General features: G+C 42.5%; 1 protein-coding gene across 3 annotated transcripts in view; it reads left to right on the plus strand.

Annotated features, from left to right (window-relative positions):
• Positions 1-732: 732 nt before the first annotated feature.
• Positions 733-21,499, plus strand: part of PDLIM3 (PDZ and LIM domain 3) — a 29,949-nt gene continuing 9,182 nt past the window's right edge. The window contains exons 1-4 of one of the 3 annotated variants that reach the window (XM_059685660.1): positions 733-925; positions 9,701-9,852; positions 11,431-11,515; positions 18,045-18,232. In XM_059685660.1, the coding sequence (XP_059541643.1) occupies positions 833-925; positions 9,701-9,852; positions 11,431-11,515; positions 18,045-18,232 (518 nt within the window). In that variant the 5' untranslated portion in view covers positions 733-832. Of the gene's footprint in view, positions 926-9,700; positions 9,853-11,430; positions 11,516-18,044; positions 18,233-18,563; positions 18,632-21,499 lie in introns of all 3 variants that reach the window. The other 2 variants (XM_059685661.1, XM_059685659.1) reach the window with 2 other exon arrangements.

A 21,499-nucleotide genomic window follows, 5' to 3' on the forward strand; every position in this document is an offset into this window, starting at 1 on the left:
ATGTGTACTTAACTGAGCACTCTTGCTGTGCCCGGCTTGTGTGAAAGTGGCTCATGTTTATGGTATTTCACTGACTACCTATGATGTAAGTACAATTACTACCCCTATTTTTTAAAAATATTTTTTTACTGATTTCAAACAGGAAGGGAGAGGGAAAGAGAGATAGGAACATCAATGATGAGAGATTGATCGGCTCCCTAGGGCCACAAACCAGGCATGTGACCTTGACCGGAATTGAACCCAGGACCCTTCAGTCCCCAGGCTAACGCCCTACCCCCTGAGCCAAACCACCTCAGGCAATTACCAGCCCTATTTTACAGTTGAGAAAACTGCAGCTGAAGAAGGTTGGGTAAGAGCTAAGGTCACATGGCTGGTAGGTAAGTATTGCCGCACTCCAAATTGCTCAATAACTCATTGTATTGATGATGCTGTGTTTTACCTTAATGAAGCACAGAGGCTGTGGTGTAACCGCTTTTAACTTCGAATGAAGCGCCCCGCTGAGCTCCAAGTAGAAAATAAACAGGAGGACAGGTGTGACTTGAAGAGAGTGATGGGGGTTGTAACCCGAAGCCTCAGCGCCCACAGCGCCAGCAGCTCTGGAGGCTGCACCCAGCCGTGCGTCCCTAACCTCCCCCGGGGCCTGGCGTCTCTTTCTTCCAAAGTTGGAGCTCTCCTGGGTGGGAGGGGGCGGGAGGAGGGGGCCGGTGACGTCACTCGGGAGCAGGAATAAAGCTCCCGGGCCCGGGCCCAGCCAGGACACTGCCCAGGGCGCACAGAGGCCTGTCCGGCTCAGGGACTCTCTCGCCTTGTGGAAGGAGACCCAGCAGGCACCATGCCCCAGAACGTGGTCCTCCCGGGCCCTGCGCCCTGGGGCTTCCGACTCTCAGGGGGCATCGACTTCAACCAGCCCCTGATCATCACCAGGGTAGGTGTTCTCCCTTCTTCTGCTGCAAGTCGGGGACCCCGTGGCGCGGAGGGCGGTCATCGAGCCCCGGTGCGCGGGGTGGGCCCTCTGCCTGGGACTGGCAGTTGGAGGGGCGGCAGCAACTTGGCAAAGTGAGGTGTGGAGGATGCAGAGCCGCTGAGAGAACTGACCTGTCAGCCGCAGCGGTCCGCCTGCATCCTCTCGGTCCCCAGCAACTTTCCGCAACGCGTTTCCTCTGGGCTCAGAGGGGGCGAGGGGGCGAGGGTCCTCTCTGGCCTCCACCCTCCACTCTGGCCTCCTTCCAGTCACAATGCGGGGGGCGGGGGGGCGGGAAGGAGAGATGGGGCGCTGCAGGGGGAGAGATGGTGACCCGGGAAGAAGAGAGAAAGGACCGACACTGGGGCTGTTTCTTGTCTGGATGGAAACTTCAGCCGGGCGCTGTTCACGGGCGCTCCCTGGGTGCGCCCAGAGGGAACCACTCTTATCAGCCCAGACAGGGAAAACATTACTAATCGGGGTCCCTAGGTTTCCAGGCATTTTGAATAAATATTTTCCAAAGCTGGGAACTTGGCTGAGAAATCAGCACCTATAACCGAAACTACAAAGAAAACGGGTCAGATCGTTTCGTTTAATCTGATGGAAAATCAGCACTCAGCCTAATAACTCTGAAAATAAGGCTTTGCTATCAACGTCAAGCTTTTCTTACTCAATACTCCTTACAGTATTGTCTAATCGGAGGGAAAGAAAAAGGAAACTCCGGGGTTTCTCCAGAAACTTGTATTTAGTCTAGTTGATTTCTTTCTAACACAAGTATTTGCCTTAAAAGAAAATTATTTCTATCGTCACACAGAAATCATAGTAAACCTAATACTTTTATGCTTTGTTTTTTCTCTTCCCTGCTGCTTATACTGCATCTTATAAACGTATACTTTATCATCTGATTTACTCACATAGATTTTTGAACAAGATAATACCTTTTAAATTCTGTTCTTACTTGTATGTCTATGAGATTTGGGAACCAATTTCTTTTTTAAAAAAATACCTTCAAACATGTATCATACAAAGGCACACCATGGAACATTTCAAGCTTTGTTTTACATTTTTCAAAAACATATAAACACATCTGACATGCGTTTTTGTATGAGACATGAAAACTTAACATACCCCCAAAAATGTTCCTAAGTAAACTAAGCAGAAAAGGGTTTGGTGATCTGGGCCAAGCAATGCCTTTTATGGATCTACCAAAGAAAACAGTTTCCATTATCTCTACTAAGAAATATTTTTAAAGTTTCTGAAGTATCGTTCTCATTTGTTTATAGTAAATGAAATAAGCTTTTGAGCTCCAACAAAAGATAAATCACATTTATATTAAACCCTAAAGAAATAATTAAGTGATTTACAAAGGGAGTATCTTGCTATTGCTATGCAGCACGTCAATATGATTCATCTTGTGTTTGAAAGTCGAGCTGTTGACATTTGGAACAATGTTTATTTAAAGCCGTGCGCACATTCTGGGGTTGGACTGCAGGCGCTCTTTGTAAACATATTTGATATGATGACAATTATTACTTGGGAGGCCAAGTCTGGTTTGAATTTTTAATTCATTACTAATTGTATTGATCATCGGGATGCTAGGTTCAGGAACAGTGCAGCACCGTGCATGATTGTTCATTTGACCATGCCTCTTCTCTTTGGTTAACTTAACTCATGGAGGCAGGTAAAACTGAACTGCCCTGTGTTCCACGGATCCCCCAAACCGTAGGAGAATAAATGAAAACACATTTGCATGAACTTTTTTGCCTTAGCGAACACCTAATGGAGACTATTTCCACTGAAACTGTAAGAATACTAAAAACCTTTTGGAAAAAGACTAGAAGATATTGCAAAAAAAGGAATGAGCATTGTTGTCGGTAGGTAGTAGGATTATTCCACTACTTTTATAATCTTTATATTATGTGGAAAGGACGTGAATAGGGTTGCTTGCCATGCTCTCTTCTAAACCCTTTATTTATATACACAGACTCACACCTCACAATAATCCAGTGAGAGCAGGAGTGCTATGATCCCCTTTTACAGATGGGGTGGGGGAGGCCTCGAGAGATTCATTAACCTGCTGAGGACAAGGGGTGGGGCAGAACCGATGCCAGGTCTACCTGCCTCCAACGTCTGCACGCTGATGTCCACACATGGGAAAAACCTGCTTACTGTACAGAGATTTCCGATAGGTGTTCTGTGCCATCCAATTCATCACCTGGTTCTGCTGATTCTCTATCTTTAACATCTACCACTTTTCTTTGTTTCTACCACTGTACCTCTTCAAGATTTCATAACGTCCTGCTGAGCTGTTTGTCTCCCTCCCCAATTTCCCCTGCGTGTCCTTCCCAGCCACCTTCGGGAGAGGCAAGGTTGCTCCTATCCTCCCCATTCTTACACACTCCTCAGTAGCATCACCAGAGCATCTATATACATAAAAGCCTAACCAACCAGCCGACCGGCCAGTAGCTATGACACACACTGACCGCCAGGAGGCAGACGCTTAATGCAGGAGCTGCCAAGCAACAGCAGCTTTGCAGAGTGCCCTCTCGCACTCAGGGACCCCTCGGGGGATGTTGGACTGCCCGCTTCAGCCTGATCCCTGCAGGCCAGGCCGAGGGACCCCACTGGTGCACAAATCCGTGCGCCGAGCCTCTCGTAGTGGGTAAAATGTGTGGTCTTTACACACTCAGGGCTTTCACCCTCTATCCCAACTTGAGTTTCTAACTCTATTTCCTCCCTCTCTGGCCATTTCTCCCCCTTTCCTCCTCCCACCCATCAATAGGCAGCAGTGCCATGACTCTGGATTACTCACGATTTCTCTAACAAATCTTTGCTCCTCTACCGTTTTCCTCCAGAATTCTCTTCCCCACTCCACCCCACTGTCCTCTATGTAGCATTCGGCCCCTTTGACTACCATAGCTTCTGACCTATGACCTCTCCTCATATCTCACCTGATACCACAGATGTCTGAGTACATCTGTATCCCACAAACCACATGCCTCCCAAGGGCAGGAACTGGGGGTTACTCAAATCTGGGGGTTACTCAGCACCAAGTACAGTGCTTTGTACATCATATATGTTACAGAATAAATATGACACAATATGAATGATTGACTAAACTGCTCACTTTTCAACATAACTATCACAAATAAGTATAGATTGTGTCCACAAAAATATTCTACAATAAAGATGAATAACAATTCTTTTGTTAATTGATTTGTCTATTTTAAATATTCACGCAAAGGAATGAAATACCAATGCTTCCACTTAATGCCACAAAAAGTCCCATAAGTGAGATGGATTCCTCAAGTCAACTAAATCCATGTTTGTCCTCCTACCAGCCACCCCCACCTCCCTCCCTCACACAATACAAATCTGGACTCAGCCATGCTGCTCGATAATGATCCTCTGCTACACCAGGGCTGGGGCACTGGGTTATCAATGCCATTCTCTCCATCCACTGAAATACACCCCACCATTGCTTACAATCTAATTAATCTGTCAGGTTGATCTTTGTATCATAAAAAGGAACATCCGAAGTAAGGTATATCAAAGACCAGACATTCTCAAAAAATTGAGCAATTGAATGTGACACAGACAATTTTTAGGAGAGCAGTTTCTAGCCAATAGGTGTTCTAGACTTTGTGCAATATAAGTTATGTTGTGGTGTTGAGCTTGGGGAGTGGGAAGTTTTCGCCGCCACCATATATAACTGCCTAAGTGTTTCACAGAATAAAACCCAGGGCTCACATCTCTAAGTGAGCAGCATCTCTTTTCTTGGCAGGAAGAGTCTAAGGAGTCTTTCTTTTTGAAGTGTGTGGACCACCCAGAAGGTGGGTCTACTATCACTGCCAAGTTACAGATCATTTGTTTTCACAAAGGGTCCAATCTGGAATAAAGTGCAAGGTTCGTTTGTGCACATGATGGAGAATTAGCGTATACATCTGCTGCCAGCATGTCCTTTCCCACTCAATTCCTCTTCCCCCCTCCCCCCTCCCCCCTCCCCCCTCCTTCCTATTCAGAGCACACCCAGGTTCAAGATCACTGCAACTGAGAATGCTATGTGCACTTGGGTACCAACACAGGCAATGTTAATGCAGACTTGAGTTTTCCAGGCTTTACCATAGAAATGTGTATTACTTTAACATGAACTGTACTTGAAGTTTGAACTTTTAGAAAGAAATGTATACAGCTGAATGCAATCCCTTTCCAGGATTCAAGTGTAGCAAGAAAGTTGATGTGATTAAAAATCTATTTAATTTTGTTCTTCCAAAGACGTGTCTGCATGGAAGTGCTGGTTCCTATGTGCATAACATTCATCCATCCCGTAAATATCTACTAAGTGCAGGATGTGTTGCATGTGGAAGGCACTGTGAGGGACACCATCGTAACTTAATTGATTTCTATACTCTGAGAAGCTCACATGTCAGTAGAAGAGAATGGACATGTGCATAAACCACTGTGATAGAACCTTTCCAGGATTCCATGAAATGAAGCGTGACCAAAGAGAAAGGAGGAGTTGTGGAGAGAGAGTACCTGTGGGAGTGGCATGATGGGATAGTGGAGGAGCTTGGGCTATAAAGTTACACAGATCCATGAGGGAATTTCAGATTTTCACTGCATGTGTGACCTTAGGCAAGTTCCTTATACTTTCTGAGCATCAGTTTTCTCATCTTAAAAGATCATCCTGAGAATTCAGTGAGATTGTAGTTCTCAATAATAATTATAAAATCAATAATAACAATCTATATATGTAAAAGACTAAGCGACCAGCCGACCAGCTGGTAGCTATGACATGCAATGACCACCAGGGGGCAGACACTCAACACAGGAGCTGCCAAGCTGTGGTGACTTGGCAGCTGCGGTTCTCAGGTGAGGCACCTGGAACTAGAGAGGAGGGAGCCTGATTCTGGGGTGCATCGCCCGAGAACCGCCCTCTCACCCTCAGGGGATTTGAAGAGCCAGTTTCAGCCCAATCCCTGCAGGCCAGGTGCACTGGGCCTCTAGTAATATTATAATAGTTCTCAACCCTGGCTGCACAATAGACTCACCCCAATAACTTTAGTACATACTCATGCCCAGGTAAGTAGTTACAGAGATTCTGGGTTAAGTGGTGTGCGTATGGCTCTAGAGATGTAGACTGTGGGTGCTAGAAGGTTTGAATGCCAGGAGAGGCACTGGAGTTTATTTGTACACAAGGGAGAACAACCAAATAATGGGGTTTCTCAACATTTTGATCCACGCCCCACTGTAAGCCCATCAGTATATACTTGTCTTGCTCCATAACTATTTCAATCATTTTTATTATTAACATAAAAATCCCATAAGGGCCATATCTTGAACTTCCCTTGTGTCTCCCACAGTAAACAGAACATTACAGATGTTTCATCTCTGTTTTAAATTATTTTTTTTTAAACAGCCCCAAGTAATAGGTTGATGTGAATAATGAAAACCATCTGAGGCACTTGTTAAAAACACACATTCCCTAGCCTCTCTGCCAGAGCTTCTCTGCCAGTGTTCATAATTCCAGAAATCCAGAGCTGCGTGAGAGTCCATGTTCAGCAAGGACCCCAGGTGGTCCTTCTAATCAGACAGGCCTGAAAACATGCACTCAGGGATTGATGGCAGTACTGTCTCCCATGGTCTCTCCAATGCTTTTGACATTGGAGGCCCTACTGACCTGAATAATAAATAATCCATTGAAAACTCTTTACCTCATTTTAGCTCTCTTGTCTCCTAATTTGGGAAAACATGTTAGTAATAATATAAAATAATATAATAATATCAAGTAATGCGTGGAAATAATATATTCTTGTGTTTAAACATAGAGTTTAACTTACTAAAACCAGACCAATGTAGTGGTCATTTTCGGACCACTAGACCAATTGAACTTGAGAACTTGGAAGAAGTGAAGAACAGTGTTTTCTCCTTCTGCCTCACACCTGTCTCTACATACTTTTTTCTTTCTCACCAACTCTCCCCTTGGAGATCCCAGGACATCCGGGTTGAAGTGGGGTCTGGCCATCACTACCAACCACCTTTCCTATTGACCTCTGAAACATCGTGTGACAGAGCTGTGTACAGCTGCTCCCAACTTTAGTTAAGAAGCCACGGGGTTACTTAGACACTTCTCTGAAAATAGGGGCAGTCTTCCTTGTCCAGCCTGTCTTCAAGCTGTTGCAGTGGTCAGATTTATTAGAAAAAGCTTTGCAAATGTAATATTTGGGGTAAACATAAAATAGTGTTATTAACGTCCATATCAACGCGTTAATAACATTTAGAATATTCAGTATCTAAGTTTAGCACACCAGATGTCTCTGTTTAAAATTTATATAAACAGATACACACACAACTCTACCTTCCACTCGTCCTAACCAAAGCTACAAGTTAGCCTTTTCTAAATCAAGAGTGAGTGTTATATCACCCAAATCTATTTGATTATATTAGAAAAGCCTGGTGAGGCTTTAAAAGCATATACATTAACCAATGTTTTCTCATGCTTTGACTCAAAGAAAAACATTCTGATCTTAGAGTTTTAAAAATTTAGATAGTGCTGATTTTTAATGAACTCTAGCTAGAGAAAATTAAAAGTTTAAGATTATTTTTATCCCTACAAGTCATATCAGGGCTGGAAACTTGTTATTCTTCTAACAGTTCTGGGTTTGGGAGAATTTCTAAATGGAAAACATCTATGAAATGCCCCCCCAGAGGCTGAGATGTAACCATCCCCAGTTGCCTTCACCCGGATCCTATCAACTATCCCTAATGGAAAGTGACCATGATCACGGCAGTACCATGATCACAGAAGTAGGGTGAGTACAAGAAACATCTCACTGATGAGGCTGAAGATTTAGGGCAGGTGAGAATTTACTATTTTAGCAATTTTGCTTATTTAGATGAATCTTGGATCTCCCTTAGAGCCACAAAGTGAAATAGAGTTAATAGCTAGACTAAAAAAATGCAGGGGGGGGGGGGGGATGGATTCATGACTGAGCCTCAGGTAAAACATTAGGAACAGTTTATTCCTGGAGCAGTTTCAGATTTAAGTCAAGTTCTATGTATGTATTATTCTGCTCTAAATAGTGAAAACTGGCAAGTGTGACAATGATAGGTTGACATGAATGGCACTAATCTTCAAGGAATAAAAGAAAAAGAAATAAAGTATTATAGATGTCCCCCTTTTTTCCTACTGACCCCCTCCATCCTGCACCCACTCTTCCCAGGCCTTCACCACACTATCATCTGTGTCCATGGGCTATGCATATATAAATAAATGTAAGTTCCCCGGTTCATCTCTCCCCACCACACCTCACCCCCACCTTCCCTCTGAGATTCGGGGGTCGGTTCCATGCTTCTGTATCTCTGGATCTATTTGTTCATCCATTTATGTTGTTCTTTAGATACCACAAGAGTGAGATCACGTGATACCTATCTTTCTCTGACTGGTTTATTTTGCTTAGCATAATAAAATGTTGCAGCTTGTTAGTTGTTTTCTATTTGTTCCATCTGTTCTCCACTCATGAAGAAGAGACTGGATGGATAGAAACGTCCCCTGTGTCTGCAGTTCCCAGGGATTCTAGACTTTCAATACTAACTCACACTTGGCCTTTAACGATCTACGTTAATAAAAGGGTAATGTGCTAATTAGACTGGACAGACCCGGGGCCGGAGGGAAGCCCAGGTCCCAGGTGCCAGAGGGAAGCCAGTGCCAGCAGCCGGGGGAAGGAAGGCCTACTCTTGCACAAATTTCATGCATTGGGCCTCTAATCTATATATATAAAAGCCCAGCGACTGGACCAGCAGAATGACCAGAATGACCAGTGGCTATGACATGCACTGCAGCAGCCAACTAGCCTGACCCGGTCCCCAATCGGCCCCCAACACCCCCAATCGGGGGCGGGGTTGGCTGGCCAACCATCCACGGCCCCTCCCCCTGGCCAGCCCTGCCCCTGCGGCCCCTCCCCTCCACCGGCTTGGCCCAATGGGCCCCCATTGGGGCAGGCCAGCCAGACCCCATCCATGCACGAATTCATGCACTGGGCCTCTAGTTTGTTCATAATTTCACTTCTTCTTAACAGCTAGTGTGATGGCCCCATCTTCCTCCTTGCTCTGATTCAGGGTATCCCAAGCTTACATTGTGTCTTTCCTTGGAGGCACCTGTCTTTCCTAAAATTGCAGGCTAGTTGGTTGCACTGCAACTTCAGCTCTCTGAAGAGCTCATAAAAGTTACAACTGAATTTATTATGTGGATTATTCTATTAACTCTAAAGTGATTCTCTTTCAAGCTTTCCACATCCTAAGTAACCCCTGAGTGAATCATAACTTACAGGGATGCTAAAGCAGTTTCAATTCAAATATAACATCTCCCTAAATTCAGTAAAGTTCTATTCCCAAATAGTTTGGGCTGACAAAAGAAACCTAAAAGAAAAAAAAAAACCGCAAATTATTTTGTTTAAAGCAAAGGAAATACGATTCAAACAGGGCGATAGGAAGGTGTTTTAAAAAGAATAAGACATGTCATGATAAATGAAATGCGGTTTGTAAAACACAGAATTACTTCGCATGATGGGAAAAGAGAGCTAACACAATTGGTCCATTAAGAGTCACTGTAAGTTAGATTTATGACTGTCTACCCAGAAAAACATTTAAAGTGTTACCAAGCTGAAATACAGATGTCAGGTACAAAACTCCAGATATCTGCAAGACTTTTTTTTTAAGTGGTGCCATGATTTCTTCCAGATTACTCCAGGGAGCAAGGCAGCAGCTGCCAACCTGTGTCCTGGAGATGTCATCCTGGCTATCGACGGCTTCGGTACAGAGTCCATGACTCACGCTGATGCACAGGACAGGATTAAAGCGGCAGCGCACCAGCTGTGTCTCAAAATTGACAGGTGCTCTTTAACTGATGGCGCTAAAATGTGATCTGTTTGGCAGCAGAACCTGAACCAAAACGATAAATGATCTCATCCTCCCCGTGAGAAGGGTGTCTCAGAAACTAGGAGTTTGACTGGCTTTTTCCTAGATCAGCCACTTTGGTCTGTTCTTCCCCGACGTCAGTCAATCTAGTCGATGTTGTTAAACCATTCCTAAAAGGAACTCTCCAGAATGTCAGAATAGTGAAAGAGGCTAATGGAATTTTTTTCCTGGACTGATCCAGTTAATTGACAATGAAAATAGAACCATAAAAGGTATTGGCCACAGGAACACAACACAGCATGGCCAGTTGCCCTGCTGTTCTAAATGTGGTAGAAAATGGAATTCAAAGATTCTCCTAAAAGAATCTCTTGGCTTGACAAAATATGGTCATGTTAAAAACTGGTTGCTGATATGCTGCAGGCCATTGGCTGTTTTGTACAGAATTCAGCCCAGAAGAATCTCACAAGGTGTGAGTGAGAGTGTGTGCCCATGAGTATATTGGATAATGAGACATTTCTGACCAAAACCAGTCTTAGGTCATTGAAACAGAGATGAAACTGTGGAAACAATGTTTTGTGACAGTGGCTGTTAGCGTGCTCATCCTGCTGCTGGTACAGAAGGCACACAGTCGATCTGCCATTTGATGGGGTGAAATGGACTCTTTCCCTGTCTGTGCATAACCTGTGTCCCTGCCAAGCACACCGTCCCAAACAGATCCATAAAAAGGATTGGACAAAGTGCAGATCCTTGATGCCAGCAGCAAGTCCCCCTGGCCAGTGACTCCCCGTCTCCTTTGGTGGCCTGGGTAGGCTAGCAGGGCACTAGAGGAGACCTGGGAGCTTGCCCTGGGTCATGTACAGGGGGTCCCTGCAGAATCTCCCTCCTATACTGTCTTCCACATGCACTGGACACCTACTTTCTCCAGAAATTATACAATGTCTTTCCCTCAGTCAGTTTGGGTCACTATAACAAAAATCCCACGGATGACTCAGTGGCTTAAACACCAAGCACTTATCTCTCATGGTTCTGGAGGCTGGGAGTCTGAGATAAGGGTGCCAGCATGCTCAGGTTCTCCGTGAGAGGCCTCTTCCTGGCTGTCCTAGTGGCCTTCCCAGGTACATACACACACACACACACACACACACACACACACACACACACAGATTTTGTGTCTCTCCCTCTTTTTAGAGGGGCATTAATTCCACTATGCTCATAAACTAATCTAACCCTAATTTCCCTCCAAAGGCCCCAACTCCAATTACCATCACACTGGGGATTAGGGTTTCAACATATGATTGGGGTGGGAGGGAGGGATGGGGCAGTTTACAAACAGTCCATAGCAGCCCATCTTGATCCATTCGAGTTTCCCCCCAAGTACACTAAATATGTAAGGCTAATTAGATGGGAGAATGCAGAATAATGAACAAGGAATATTGCTTTTGCTTAAATTATCAAGGGATAGTAGTATTTTCACAAACGTCATAGGAAACGGAAGGATGTTAAAACTGGAAATATATTAGAATTTGCTGTTTATGTATTTATTTTACTTACAGGGCGGAAACTCGCTTATGGTCTCCACAGGTATCTGAAGATGGAAAGGCTCATCCTTTCAAAATCAACTTGGAATCAGAACCACAGGTATGACTTTTAGAGTGAATGATGTTCACTTTACACCTCCTTTTAAATGATGTGGGCGACTTCCAAGAGGAAGAAGTGACAAATATCAAAAACTGGGATAAGTCACCTGATGAAGTAGTTGTCTGCCTTTACTCTCTGAGATTAATTTAGATTACCCATGTTTTTTTACATCAAGAAAACAAAGATGGATGCCTAGGCAAACATCTTGTCAAAAGACCAACATGTTCTCAGCAGGAAAAATTTGCCTATATTTACACACAGTCCACCTCTTTTTTTCATTTTTATGATGGATTTCTGCCAAATGACCAGGAGGTAATCCAGGAAGTTTAAGGTGTTAAAACAAAGCAGAAATGGGATGGGCAGCCATTTGCAACAAGTATCTCCAATCTGTTATTGGGAACTTCAGTTCTTCGAGGTCTTCACCCATATCTCATTTTATAACCTTCCTTAATTCTCAGTTCTGGCATTCTGTAATTAAGTTTACTCTAGGAAAAGTCTTGCATTATGTAATCATGGCGATAACTGCTCATGCAGTTGAATTACAAAGACAAAGGACTTTCCCTTGAGGCAATACTGTCTATTGAGCTAAATTCATTTAATAATCTGATGCTTATCTGACCATGTCTTCTCTCAAAGGCCCCAAAAATCTGAAAGTAAACCAACCCTCAATTGTGCTGTATGGAAAATGAAGTTAAGAAAAGGATTTTAGAACTTCTACTTAGAAGCTCCCCAAATTTAGAGCGACAGCTATATAAATTCAATATCCCTTCTAGAACAAGTGTTCCTGCTAAGCTGAGTAGACATTCCAAGATGTAGTTCTCCTAGGCAGATAATGAAAATGAACTGCAGGCACCTTTGTAATTGATGCTTCAGCACTGTTTCCCCTTCAGGATCCTCAAGGATCCTCAACTCCGGCGTTTGCCCTGCAGGTTCCCCACTTGTCTCCGCCAGCCTCCATTTCCTCTCTGTAACCTACATGCAGAGTAGCGTAGGTACATGGATCTCACAGGGTTTCTCAAAGATTTGAGAGAAACAGAGTAAAATTTGAGTAAGTAAAGTAAAATAACTTGGCACATAGAATTGTTCATAGAGATGTTGAGTTCAGTGGGAGCTCTTGTAATTATGGGTACAGGAGCCCCTCCCGCCAGGCTGCGTTCAGAAGGCGCCTGGCCTATTCGTCACAGCGAGACAGGAAGCTGCCACTGTGCCGGGGCTGCCTCGACACCACGATGCCTTCCTCTTCACGGTCACGAGGGTTATCACAGATTCTGTTAGATTCAAACATGAAAGGAATGGGAGGGTCTAAAGATAAGCTGTGTTTTCTAACACTGCCCAGGACCAATCCTGGGAACCAATTCTCAGCACAGTGCTCTGGCCCACCTCCATCCCACCCCACCCCAAACCCCTGCTGCTGCAGGTAAAAGTGACTGTGCAAGGCGAGGGGGATACCTAGGTCAGATGAGGGTAAGCGAGCAAAAAATGGGTAAGGCAGGCAGTAAATGTGGTGGGAAGAGATCCGAATGCTCCCAGGTGGGTTGGTGAGTAATAACACCACTAATCAATGCTATATTTGATAGAAAAAAAGACTGGAAGAAGAGAAAACGGAGTTCTTGATGCAGAACTGTCACTCGTAGATAGCCAAGCCCACTGGCTTCTTCCCGTCCTATCAATTCATCACTTAGAGGCAACACGTGAGAAAAAGAGATCATGTGGTGCTTAAAAAAAAGAAAGAAAGAAAAAGAAAAGGGAAATTTGAGGGTCAGATAACATGCATTTCCTGACCCCAATCTCATTATCACCAGGACAAACTGGGTAGAATTCTGAATTGCCCTTCCACATATAGCACACATCCAAAATTGTACTGCATCCTTTTGCAAATTATTTTTCCCTTCAAAATCTCTACTGATTTTTTAAAACCAAGTTCATCCATGTGAGATGCCACGGTAGAGGGCCAATTAGACAAATTTGACCCAACTCCCAAAGCCCCAGTGATCCCTGATCAGGTCACAGCGCCCCCTCTGGAGTGTGGGTGACTGTCTCAGCCACTACTGTACTTACTAAGCTGAACTGAATTTTAAACCATAACCCTAATTTCAAACACTCTGCCCTCTCAACAATCACGGGTTAGCCCATGTGTCCTGCATTTTGGGGGTTAGACAATACGGTCATTTATGATACTATGCACGGGGGAAAGATAGAGAAGGAAGTAGGGTTTTAAAAAGAAAGGTGAAGATTGGGTTAAGGGCTCAGAAGCCAGTCAGATGGAGCCTCTGAACATTCCTTCAATTTGAGTCACGAGGACTTCTCACCGATACCCTCTCCAAGAGGCCTGTGTGTGAAGGGCTCTGAGATAAGAACCACTTGGGTTCCTTCCCTAACGGACCAGAGGATTTCTCCTCCTGACATCCTCAGGCCAGGTTACTGCGAGATCAGCACTTGGGACAGACATTCCCTGCACAGCACAGCTCACTTCTTTAGCCTCTGCTACCTGAAGTCCCACTGCATACACCGGAACAGAACCCCGTGATAAATCCAAGCAGTGGGTGCCACTTGGAGGATGAGACTGGAGAAAGCTAAACTGAGGTTATGTTTCTATTCTTCTTCTTTTTTATTTCTTAATTCACACAACGCTATGCAAAGAGTTGCCTTCCCTACACCCACCCTCACACCCCAAATGAGAACTCTGCAAACTTCTGGACAACAAAGGTGTGTTAGTCTGAGAAACAAATGCCATTGACACATCATGCTTCAAGATGCCACACAGGTGAGCAGTAAAATGCCTTTGAGCAATACACAATGTGGGTTCTTGTTCCTCAGCCCAAGTCAAGCATTTATTGTAAGTTATGTGGCCTTTGCTATTGGAATAAAATACTCTGTTTCATTTTAAAAGTAATATATGTTTGTTGGGGGGAAACCCCACTACTATATATTCTAGATCCAAGCACGGCCACAAATAATATATTTTGTATAGTTATTTCCAGTTTTTCCCCCTGTGCATAGGGTTAGGCTTTAGAGACTTTTTCTTACACAATTATAGTGATAATTGATATAAACATTTAATATATAGGTGTGTTTTTTTTTCATTTTTCTATCCCATTATGAAATAGTTAAATTTTGTTTTTATGAATTTAGACTTGAAACTTTAGAGGTTATTTAGATTAACCCCAGCCACCGCATAAACACCTTTCATTCAACTCTAAGCCTAGCTCACATTTTTCTATATGAAACATTGTTCTACACTAAAGGCAGGCTAAAAACATTGTTCTAGACTAAGAGCATTCTAGACTAAGGACGTAGAGTTCTATGTCATTCTCCAAAGCCTACATTCTTAAACAAAACATTACCCTCATGTTTGTTTAATGTGAGTTGAACAACTCAACATGATGATGTAGCTTTCACAAGACAGAAGAGGTGCTTTCTCGAAACAAAAACGGTTCTTTTCTAAATGAGAAGAAGGCTGTTTCCACACCCATAAAAAGGGCTGAATCCTTGTCATAGAAGATTTGATAATGAGGATGTACTACATGTACCGTCACGTGGGGTAAGGGTTGGCATTCTTTCTATGTTCACAAAATAACCTTGTTCTCCAGTATTTGGAAAACCGATGGCAGCCTACACAAAGCAAGCTTTCACAATCCCCATGTCCCCAAATTCTTCCCCAGAGAGAAATGGGAAAAACGTGAAACTTTCTTCAGTAATTTATGATTACTCCAGAAAGTAATCATAGGGTGACTTTATTTTTCATTTGTGGGGTGAGGATGAGGCAGAGGAAGTGAGTGTTCATAAATTTCAGGCATAAAATGTAATCATTTAGCCAGTGTGGCTTGATCAAATGTATGATCCCTTGATATCGTCTTCCCCTTATTCCCCCCCCCCATTTTTCCTTATAATTAATATATATGCGTGTTACACACATGTTGTTGGTTGGAGTTGACAACTGCCTCAGTTCTCAGACTCGGTCTTCACCTCTGACAACTTCTCCAAGTGAGAAACTGAGAGGGGAACTGTCTCTGAGTGCTGTCACTGCTGAGGTCACTCGGGGACTTGGGAGACAGGGTGTCAAGAGCTGCTTTCTCCCAATGTCAGCAGATCTCTGCTTTTAGACAGCCCTAGCATCTCATTAACTCAAAACATCATTCCTCAATATAAGCTCCTAACATTTAACAATAATATTTAGAAATGTAATTAACTGCAATGGTTATTTATTGACTGCCTAAGAGATAAGAATCACTTGGATGCTTTTGTCTGGGTAGAATAAACACAAGAGCTGGACTCGATTAACTGCTATATAAAGTTTTTACCAGTATTTTCCATTACGAATGGTTTTCCACTATAAAATTAAAAGGAAATTAAAGTGGAATAGCAGACTTCCAATTGGTTTGGTCTCTCCATCATGTTTGACCGCTAACAACGATGTGAGACAGACAGAATGTTGCCCCCGTGCGGTCTTATATTTGTTGTTTACCTTTGGCGGACACATTTCATGGTGCTGCTTTTGGAATGACTCTAGCAACCCATGAACTAATGCTTTGCAAAGCCTGAATATGAGGGTTTGAAGCCTGTATTAGAGAAACTTCCTTTTATGATCTGACTAGAAAATAAAGGGATTGTTTTTTTCTAACAAATTACACATTTGTGACCTTTGCAACATATAACCAAACCTGAAAATGGAAAAGGAAGGCTTGGAGCTGACTAACGTATGTGCTGCTATTTGGATGCACCACTAGAGATTACCACTGCACAGATCTTTTCAGAAAGTTCCCTCCCTTAAAAGACAATCACCATCCATGTTTATTGACCAATTTAAGACTAATAAGATAAAATAATGACAGAGATGTTTCCTATAAAGCCATCACATGATGTTAACTAGTTTTCATAAATTCAATTATATTTACCAAAATATTTAGAGTGTACCCTACTTTGTTGTTTTAAAAAAAAAAAAAAAAAAGCTAAGTTCCAAATAGCATGAGCCCTTCAGTTCTGCCCGATTCACTCTTCTAATTAGCCTGAGAGAGTTATAATCCACCAACACTAAACTAGGCAGTTAAGCAATTAGCCGTCTGTCTTCTTTCATATTGAAAAGAGTAACAAAGGCTTGAACCATGGCCACTATCATTACTTAAAATTATTTCCAGTTCACAATTTCATGCCATAATAATGGCTAATCAAAATGGTTAATCATAAAACACAGCCCTAAAAAAGGGAGATAGTCTCTTTTCTAATTAAAAACAAAAAAACAACTATCCCACAACTTACTCATCTGTAATGACAAGAAGGAAAAAAATGACATGAATAAGAATATTTCAAGATCTTTTTATTATTTAATAAAATGTCTCTTTCCAGTAACATTCGAAAACAATCACAAATGTTTGTATTATGTGAAATTTGTGTGAAACACTGGTGACACATTCACAAAAACAAGTGAAGCTGATGTGAACGTGTGAGTGAAAATACTTCTGCAAAGACTTATCTTCCTAAGTCTGCCAAATGAAAAGATTTGGAAAGAGAATCAGCTCGTGTGGATTGTAGTGTTCTCTTTTGAAAATAAATGTAGTAACTTCTGAAAATAACTGTAATAACTTTATGACATTAGAGATCTACATAAAAATTAGAAACCATGGTTCTGACATTAACATAATAATGTAGAGTTTCAGACCATTTGGGCATATTTCAAATTCAGTTTAGGACCCTTTTCCCTGAATAATAAAGTGAAAATCCTTTTGTGAATCACACGCTTTGGCTCTCTCTACATTACTGACTTTAATCTTCCTCGAACTAGAGTAAACATGAAGAGTTCTTAAAACACATAGCAGTGAAATCATCAGAATAAAAGCAAAGGAGGTTTTATATCAATGTTATTCCCACTTTCATCAGAAACAAGAGTCTTTTAATTACTATTTTTTCTAAACTTAAGGTATAACTTAATCCACATTAAGAATTTTGGTTTTTTTGTTGTGGGTATTAAGAAAAAGCAGGGGGGGTCAATCGGGGGAAAAAGAGACGTATGTAAAACTTTAAACAATAAAAAAAGAACTTTTACTTACAAATGCTCACTCCCTTTCTGGCCGTTCTATTCCTTCATTTCCTAAAATGGGGGAAATTTTATTAAGATATTAATAGGAGATAAGGCAAATGTAAGTTCTACTTAAGAAAATGTTAAGTAGAATAGTTTTTTAAGCTAAAAAATCTCATTTCTAACACAAAATTTCTCTATTCAAATGAGAATTTTCTAAAAGCTATGGATATAGAAGTTAACAAGGGGCAGACAAAAGATATAGTGTTTGAATTCTTTTATAACATTACAAATAAGGTCAGTTCCTTTGCACCTAAACATCTGGTGGATGAAGACAGCACAGGTCAAGTTCACGGAAAATGCAGAAAGGTTTATGCCTGACTCCTCCTTTAACCTCGCATTAACCTTGTATTGGGTAAGAAGCCTTAATTAACCGTCGAGATTGCTGTTGGTTTGCTCATTAACGGCTCTGTTGTGCATTCTGTGGCTCTGTGTATTTTGTCTGCCATTGTACAGGAGTTCAAAGCCATTGGTACCTCGCACAACAGAAGGGCCCAGCCTTTTGTTGCAGCAGCAAACATTGATGACAAAAGACAGGTAGTGAGCGCTTCCTATAACTCACCCATTGGGCTCTATTCAACTAGCAATATACAAGATGCGCTCCACGGACAGCTGCGGGGTCTTATTCCTAGTTCACCTCAAAAGTAAGTACCGGCCTCCGCCTCCGGCCACCGCGTTCCTAACAGCAATAGCCCGGTTTCTCTTCCTTTCCAAAGTCCAGCTCTTGCTGTTTTACTTTCCTGACTTAAAGATAAGCATCTTTCTAGACTGTGGTTCCAAGCTGCCGGTCCTGGGACATTTAGTGAGTCTATGGTTAAAAGGAAGAAACCGCTCGGGCTCCATTATCACCCTGCTTAGTCATGTCAATATTTGGTGGTAAACAACCTGCTCTGTACTGTTATTGTTTGTTTAATTTTATCTAAAGTCACAGATTAGTCTTCCACTGAGGGACTGTTTAACCCTTTGTTTTCACAGGATGTGAACTACTTTGAACACAAGCACAATATTCGGCCCAAACCTTTCATAATCCCAGGCCGAAGCAGGTCATAAGCGTTGAGACTGTGAAATTTGGAGTGCATGCTTCTTTAATAAATCCTTACTAATCTCCCAGAAAAGTAACTTGTGAGGCGTTTGGAGTGACTTTTTTTTTTTTCCATTTTGAAGCTTATTTCAAAAGCAAAGGAGACAAGCCCAGCAGAGTAGAGAGCCAAGTGACCTCCTCCATTTCCAAGAGTAAACACTGACGAGATTACAGAGCTTCAAAGGCTCTGCCATCACCACGTATATTTATAACTAATACCCCCGGGCACCCCATCAGGACTCACTGACCTCTGAGGCAGGCAGATGTCCCGATCCCAGCTCGGGAAGGCCCAGCCAGCAGGAACAAGAGTGGAAAGCGGTTCCCCCATCAGGAGTAAGGAAGCAGCGGGCGGGGGAGGGGGGGCAGGAGGGGAGGCACAGGTGGGGACACTGGTAGCTGCCTAGGTTAGACCCTTATCATTCCCACCTCAGCACCTGCTCCCCACACACCATCAGAGCAGCTGAGCAACCCCACACCTTCCAGCACTTACATAAACATCAATTTGCATTCCTATGGATACTTTCAAAGGAAGAGAGGGGATTGAAAAGGAACTTTTCCACCTGGAGGAAAATAAGTAATAAAGACAGAGTTGGGAGGGAGGGGTGTAGATTGGTTACCCTCGTGGAAAACTGTGTACACGCTGGGTTAATGAGGAAACTTCCGAGCTGACTGTCAATCAGGGAGAGACCATCTTCAGGTGATCCTTCAAGTATCTTCCCTGGGAAGTGAACGCCAACCCCCAAGGGAAGGGATGAGCTTTGCCCTGTCTTAACCACATCAAGAAATGGTGACTTCAGGACACCTCACACCCATTCCTCTAGCCTCAGCTACATCAGTCAGCCCTGAGGAAGGATGTAGACGGTCAGGCCGCATGGATCCTAGCTGGTTAGGATCATTGGCTGATGATCTATATCAGGTTTCCCAAACTAGTGAGCTACAGGTGGATTCATTCACAAGTAGTGCTTTATTTAACCCTCTGATTATTTAAATGAATTTAGTTAAGTGCCTTTAAGATGGAACAGCTACTCTCTAGTTGCCCAAATAAATGCGCATCACTCCCAAGTATATGATTCCTGGCCTGTTTTCCTATAGATGTGACCCTCCTGGCCTTTGGAGACACCTGAGGTTATGGTGCCAGCTTTGGATGGTCAGTCATCACTTATATGCGATGCACATGTGCAGACCTTTTCAGATGCTAGAGTCAGGAGCAGAGGATACCTCAAAATAAGCCAGACACTTACATGATATCACTTAGAAAGAGCAGGAGGAAGATGTCTACAAAATACGTCTTCCCTCACTAGAATGAAAACGCATGACTACATCCACCACCTACAAATGCAGCTGGCACAAAGTACATGGCCAGTAAATGTCATCAGATAAAGGAACACAACTCAAAGATTGCCTGATATTTCCTGAGTGGCAAGAAGGGCAAGGAGCTGTGATCCCTCCCTCACACTGTCTACTCTGCACAGTCCTTTTTCACTTCTGTTTGTCTTTTTGTTCCCATTCCATTTTCTTCTGCATCTTTTTCCTATTTCACTACATTCAATAGCTTCCCAACCCCAGTCCTGATTATATATAACAACACTCAATTAGATGTTAAAATGCTATTTTACTATTGAATAAATATATATAGATCCCCCTAAAGGAAACAGTTAACCTAATACACCTGTGTTCTTTGAGGTTAGCATACCTTAAATTCACTCCCATGAGCTATAAGACTTCAAGAGGCTTGAATAAAATGATACATTAGAGTAAAACATATCTTGCCTTTGCTAAAAACCAATAACATTTAATTTTATAAAATTTCAGGGCAAGTCAGAGAGATTTAGGTACGTGATTGCCTTTTATACAGGCTAGGGCAAAAGTAGGTTTACAGTTGTGAGCACACGAAACAGCTTATTCTTCTATTATTTATTTATTAATTATTGTATTATTTTCCACGTGAACCACTGTAAACCTACTTTTGCCCAACCCTATATTTTCATTTTAACTCAGATATGGTGATAATAACAACCCATTCACAATTGTGTCATCATAAGGAGCCTTTCAATATACCTGAATTGGAAGGGGGGAGAGGAGAAACAGGGATGAGAGACTTGCTTAAAAACAAGTACCAATACACAAATCATAAAGAACTGTATAAACGCCTCTGCTCTCCTTCCTTGCTCCCTCACCGTTGCTCTACCTTCTGAATTTCTTGTTCTGGCCAAATGATTCTTCATCAAGGTGGAATTTTGAGTGGCCACATACCACGCTATAAGGACACCATAATGACCAAGTTTTTAATCAGAAGTAAGTTGGAGATGCCAAATTGTTGGTATGTTAATCTCTAGGGCAATGGTTTTCAACAGGTGCGCCACAAGACCCACACAAAGAATTTATAAAATATGCCACACCTGACTATTTAGTCAGGGGCACTGACCTCTTTTCCTTTAGATTGTCAAATAGAAAATTGACAACAGCCAACACAACAATAGCCATCTTGTATGAATGAATAAAAATTATACCTTTTTTTCCAAATTGGGCAAGAAATATCTATGTTTTGGTGCACTGTAGAATTTTAGTAATTAGTTTATGTGTGCCATGAGATGAAAAAGGTTGAAAATTGCTGCCCTAAGGTCTTACTACTAGTTATGGATCTTTTCATTATTTCATCATTATTGAAGCACATTAAAAAGCCAGTATTTCCCTATGCAAACATGTAAATTTTTAAAGCCAAAACTATCACTTATAAATATATACAAGGGCCCTGACCGGTTTGGCTCAGTGGATAGAGCGTCAGCCTGCAGACTGAAGGGTCCCAGGTTCAATTCCGGTCAAGGGCATG

This window comes from Myotis daubentonii, chromosome 2 (genome assembly GCF_963259705.1).
Source record: "Myotis daubentonii chromosome 2, mMyoDau2.1, whole genome shotgun sequence".
Lineage (NCBI taxonomy): Eukaryota > Metazoa > Chordata > Mammalia > Chiroptera > Vespertilionidae > Myotis > Myotis daubentonii.